Source organism: Rhincodon typus, chromosome 8 (genome assembly GCF_021869965.1).
Source record: "Rhincodon typus isolate 14 chromosome 8, sRhiTyp1.1, whole genome shotgun sequence".
Taxonomy (NCBI): domain Eukaryota; kingdom Metazoa; phylum Chordata; class Chondrichthyes; order Orectolobiformes; family Rhincodontidae; genus Rhincodon; species Rhincodon typus.
The window spans coordinates 56,496,940-56,502,939 of record NC_063339.1 but is presented as its reverse complement, the minus strand read 5'-3'; the positions used below and the strand labels follow the sequence as shown (position 1 = coordinate 56,502,939).

At 40.8% G+C, this 6,000-nt stretch overlaps 1 protein-coding gene across 2 annotated transcripts in view; it reads right to left on the bottom strand.

Annotated features, from left to right (window-relative positions):
* Positions 1-521: 521 nt before the first annotated feature.
* Positions 522-6,000, bottom strand: part of nubpl (nucleotide binding protein-like) — a 29,567-nt gene continuing 24,088 nt past the window's right edge. For both annotated transcript variants that reach the window (XM_048599881.1, XM_048599880.1), the window contains exons 9-11: positions 4,252-4,372; positions 3,997-4,079; positions 522-696 (exon numbers count right to left, since the gene is read on the bottom strand). In XM_048599881.1, coding sequence (XP_048455838.1) covers positions 634-696; positions 3,997-4,079; positions 4,252-4,372 — 267 coding nt within the window. In that variant the 3' untranslated portion in view covers positions 522-633. The remainder of the gene's footprint in view (positions 697-3,996; positions 4,080-4,251; positions 4,373-6,000) is intronic.

The window sequence follows — 6,000 nt, the reverse complement described above, 5'->3', positions numbered from 1 at the left end:
ACTTAGGGTTGGGGTGTTGAAGCGGATGAACTGTTCGAGCTCCTCGTGCCGATACAGTCATCAATGTAACGGAGGAAGAGGTGGGGTTCAGGGCCAGTGTAGGTACGGAAGAGATCTCCCCTCCCCCTACCGCATCCCAAAACCAGCCCAGCTCATCCCCGCCTTCCTAACCTGTCCTTCCTCCCACCTATCCCCTCCTCCCACCTTAAGCCCAACCCCCATCTCCTACCTACTAACCTCATCCCGCTCCCTTGACCTGTCCGTCCTCCCTGGACTGACCTATCTCCTCCCTATCTCCCCACCTACACACCTCTACTGGCTCCATCCCTGCCTCTTTGACCTGTCTGTCTCCTCTCCACCTATCTTCTCCTCTATCCATCTTCTATCCGCCTCCCCTTCCCTCCCTATTTATTTCAGAACACCCTTCCCCTCCCCCATTTCTGAAGGAGGGTCTAGGCCCAAAACATCAGCCTTCCTGCTCCTCTGATGCTGCTTGGCCTGCTGTGTTCATCTAGCTCTACACCTTGTTATCTCGTGTTCTGTTTTAGCAGCTGTTTTCAGAAGTCTTTGAGGAACAAAAAAAAGGAGGGTTGGAAGTAGATCTAAACGCCTTAGACGTAAACTTTCCACTGCTCACACAAGAGATGTTGGCAGTCTTTTCAACACTTCCGCAGTAAGTCTTAGGTAGGCCTTGGCCTGTAACACAAACAGAAAAGCCACAAAAGGCAAGTTAATTGATCATGTTAAGGAGTTGATAAACACAGATGCATATACCTTGTTTAAATAGCAAAACCAAAGTGCAAATTTTACATCATATACAATGATAGTTCTTGATGAATTAGTTTTAGTAAGGCTATAAGCCAAAGACTAACTTTCTTTGAAAACAGTTATTAATGTTTTGCAAAAGAGAAAAAAAGGCTGATATGTTCTACAAAAACAGATGTTTTAGTAAATTAAATCCTTAAATTAATTATGCCATATGGAGAAAAAAGTGATAATATTCTATCTTGGGCATTTTTGCACAGAAAAATAAACTGAGACTCAATGGTGTATCTCTGTTTCACTCAGTCACCATAAAAATTCAGGAGCATACATGTTGTACTTAATTTCTTGAGAGAGTGAGCGAAAGAGCGAGTAAGGGATAGTGAGAGAGCACAGCAGGGAGAAAGTGCGTGCGGGCGCATGTACATGAGTCATTTGCCCTTAAAAATAAACATGATTCAACTATGTCCTAAAGGCAAAGCTAATTTAAATATAGTCCTACATCCAGTACCTGAGATATCAATCATCCATATCTCTGGTCAGGTGAAAATGCTGTATTTAAGTTATAGCCAGCATTACCATACCATGCCAGAACACAAAGAAATATAACTTTCAAGATCAAACAAGGTCAATTCTGGCATGTTAAAAGGTCTTAATTGCTTCTGCAATAGACCCTTTAAGTACTTTTTTATGATATCCTTAATTTTTACTTGGCCAGAAAAAGATTCTCCAATTATATCATCATCATAGTAAAAATTTGCAAGTACCTGTTGGATAAAGAGTCACTTAACTTTCTAATCACTGAACTTGGACTACTTGATCATTGGATAAATACTACATTTAATGTTTCCTCTCCTTTGCCAGTGTTCTAGAATATTTAGCAATTTTTAAAACTCTAAGGTTTTAAGATTAGATTTGTAGCTCGGGTTGTGGATGTTGTGGTTGGTTGGCTCGCCGAGCTGGTTCGTTGTTCCACAGATGTTTCATTACCCTGCTGGGTAACATCATCAGTGCAGCCTCCGATGACGCGCTGTTGCGTTTTCCCGCCTGTTATTTAAACAATGGTGTCCGTTGAACTGGATTACCTCACTTACGGTTTTCCTTCATAATGGAGTGTATATGGGGTCGAGCTCTGTGTTTATTGATGGCTTTCTTCGTGGAGGACCAGGCTTCTAGGAATTCCCGTGCTCATCTTTCTTCGCCTGTCCCGCATCCTGATGTTATCCCAGTCAAATTGGTGGTTTTCCTTATCCATGTGGATGGAGGTGAGCGAGTATTGGTTGTGTCTTTTTGTTGCGGTTGATGTTCGAGTACCCTTGTGGTTAATTTCCTTTCTGTTTATCCAGTGTAATGTTTGTTGCAGTCGCTGCGGGAAATATTGTGTAGGACATTGGTCCTGTCCATAGTGGGTAATGGGTCTTCAGTTTGGCTGAGCAGTTGGCGTAGGGCTGATGTGGGTTTGTGTGTAACTCTGATGCCCAGTGATCGTAGGAGTCTTGTGGTCAATTCAGATGTGTTCTTGATCTAAAGGTAGCGTGATGAGTGTGTTAGGGTGCGTAGTATCTTCCTGGTGTCGTTCGTGTCATAGGCATCTTCTGACCCAATTTTTTGGGTATCCGTTGTCTTTGAATACTTCTTCTTTTTAGCGTAGATCTGTGCAGCTGCAGTATGTTGTTGCCAGTTTAAATAATGTTGTTGCGCAGCTTTGTTTGTGGGTGTCAGGGTGGTTGCTGTTGAAATTCAGTAACTTGGTCAGTGTGTGTGGCTTTCCTGTGTACCTTTGTTAGGAATTCCCCGTTGGTCCTGTGTTCCACCGTGACGTCCAGGAATGGGAGCAGTTTGTTCTTCTCCTCTTCTCTGGTGAATCTGAGGAAGGTGTCGTCCACGTAGCGTATCCATAGTTTTGGTTGGAATAGCAGAGGGGCCATACTTTCAGTCACTGCATTTCCACTTCAGCTACTAGTCTGGAGATAGGTGATCCCAAGGGCGTCATGGTAATCTGTTCGTATATTTGGCCGTTAAAGGAGAAGTGGGTGGTGAGGCACAGGTCCAGTAGTTTCAGCATGTTATCTATGCAGATGGTGTCACTAGGATCTTGTTCTTATTTTAGTATTGCAGCCAGTGTTTCTCTTGCTAGTGGTATGTCTACTGATGTGAATTCACAAAACTATGGATACGCTACGTGGACGACACCTTCTTCGTTAAAACGGACCAAACTAGAGGAGACACACAAATTAATAAACAACACCCTCACCTGGATCAGATTCACCAAACAGAAGAACAAACTGCTCCCATTCCTGGACATCATGGTAGAATGCAGGACCAATGGGGAATTCCTAACAAAGGTACACAGAAAAGCCACACACACTGACCAAGTACTGAATTTCAACAGCAACCACCCTAAAACACACAAACAAAGTTGCGTGAGAACATTTAAACTGGCAACAAACCACTGCAGCAGCACAAATCTACGCCAAAAAGAAGAGTACCTCTTCCAAGCATTCAAAGAAAATGGATTCATGAAAGAGCTCGGCCATTCAGTGGCAAAGGAACATTTAACCATACCTAGTCTTACAATCCAGTCCTCACCAGATGTAAATACATTTTCTCAATCTAATTTGATTCAATCATTAAATGGGAAGAAATGTCAATTATTTAATGCACTTCAATATATTTTGAAAACTGAAAATTAATCCAATGACTTTTGAAAATTATAAGAAAATGTAGAAAGTTCATCAAAAAAAGAAAATTCGATCAAGTAAGCAAAACAGTTTACTCTAAACAACTGACAAGCAATTCTGGGTGATCTCACAGTTGTGAAGTTCAGAAACAAGAGGCCAGCTTGGTGATCCAAATGCTGACCTGACCGGGATGAATTAATTCAGCGCAGCAATTCCATCCGGAGCATTCCTGGTTTATGTAGCTCGGCATCATTGTAAGCCAGTGGGAAACTTAAAAAGATCAGAGCTGTTCTTATACTTTCTTACAATTTTCCACAGTTATTGGATTAGCTTTCAGTTTAAGATACATTCAAGTGCATTAAGTTATTGTCATTTTCCCTTTGAAATTTAGACAAATAATGTCTTAGAATGCTTTAAAAACACAATGCAGTCACTTAGGCTCAAGTTATTTGTGGGCATCTCTTACCAAAAAGAACTAAAATTTGAAAATAAAATCTTAAAAAGACTAACCGTACTGTCATTATTTAAAAAGCAAAATCAAAATACAATATACCTCTGAACTGTCTGGATGAGAGACAACAACTGGTTGGCCGTTATCAGATGTTTCCCTTATGTTTAAGTGTAATGGAATATCACCTATAAGACAGAAATCAGAGCAATTTTGTTTTGTTTCTGTTGTAGCTTGACTATAAAAATAAACCTGCAGACATAACACAGTTACATTGTATTGATGCAACAAAATATGAAGCACATTACATTTTCAGCACACTGTCAATTTAATAAAGATCTGTTTAATTTTGATCTCTACCTAGGACATCTAATGCAAGTTTTGCTGCCAATGCCCTTGCTCCATCAGCTCCAAAGATGTAAGTCTCATGTTTGCAATTGGGACACTGGAAGACACTCATGTTTTGTACAATACCAAGAACCTGTCAAAAGAAAGACAGAGTTGCCAAGTATAGAAGATAGAAACATATTAAGAAATAAAAAAGTGTATTTCAACACAAAAAAATAAATTGTCTGAAGCACAGTTGTCAGTTTCTTTGCATTATCAATGATTTGACACTAGAAATAAGGATATACTAATGAACTGTTAATCAGTGGCCAAAAGTACACTTTTAATCATGATGGTTCTAATTATGGAGAAATTGTTTATTATGTGTACTTGACCACTCATTACATATAGATCTCTATCCAAAGCCTGTATTTGCTTTTGTTACTCTATGTGGGTCTATGCTGTTTATAATTCCACTTGGAATTAATCAAAGTGCCTGCTCACAGTTTTACTGTTGTCTTCTAGATAATATCCTTCTTGGGAGAGCCATTTCCTCTCATTAACAATGAAATTATTACTATGAACACCAAATGCTGCAAACAGATTATTTTAAAAACCAATAGTAAATTCAGATTTACAACCAAAGTCTGATTCTAAAGACATATTAAGTATAGATTGCCTATCAGGATAATAGAAAAGAGTGTTGTGGTTGGTTTGCTCTCCGAGCTGGTTCGTTGTTCCCTAGACATTTCATTAGCCTGCTGGGTAGCATCAGTGCAGCCTCAGATGAAATGCTGTTGTGCTTTCCCACCTGGCATTTTAACTCTGGTGTCCGTTGAGTTGGACTACCTCACTTCCAGTTTTCCTTTGCAGCAGAGTCGAGCTCTGTGGTTGCTGATGGCCTTCTTGGTGGAGAGCCAAGCCTCTAGGAATTTCCGTGCTTGGCTTGTCCGAGGATCCTGGTGTTGTCCCAATCGAACTGATTGTTTTCCTTATCCATGTGGATGGAGATGAGTGAGTATTAGTCGTGTCTTTTGGCTAATTTTCTTCCTGTCTGTCCAATGTAATGTTTGTTGCAGTCTTCGCAAGGAATTTTGTATACAATGTTGGTTCTGTCCATAGTGGGTAATGGGTCTTTGGCTTGGGTTAGCAGTTGCCATAGGTTTGATGTGGGTTTGTGCGCTACTCTGATCCCCAGTGGTCATAGGAGTCTTGTGGTCAGTTCAGATATGTTCTTCATGTATGGTAGTGTGATGAGTGTGTTAGGGCGTGCAGTATCTTCATGTTGTTCGTGTAACAGGCATCTTCTGACCCAGTTTTTCAGGTATCCATTGTCTTTGAATACTTGGAAGAGGTACTCTTCTTCTTTTTGGCGTAGATCTGGGTTACTGCAGTGCGTTGTTGCTCATTTAAATAGTGTTTTCACGCAACTTCATTAGGGTGGTTGCTGTTGAAATTCTGTACTTGGTCTGCATGTGGCGTTCCTGTGTACCTTTGTTAGGAATTCCCCATTGATCCTGCGTTCTACCATGACATCCAGGAATGGGAGCTGTTTGTTCTTTTCTTCTTCCCTGGTGAATTTGATCCTGGTGAGAATGTTGTTTATTAGATGGTGTCTCCTGTAGTTTGGCCATTTAATGATGACGTAGGTGTTGTGCACGTACCAGATTGATAGTTTCGGTTGGAATAGCAGAAGGACCATGCTTTCGTGTCTCTGCATTATTGCTTCTGCTATTAATCCGGAGATAGGAGATCCCATGGGTGTCTGGTTGATCTGTACAT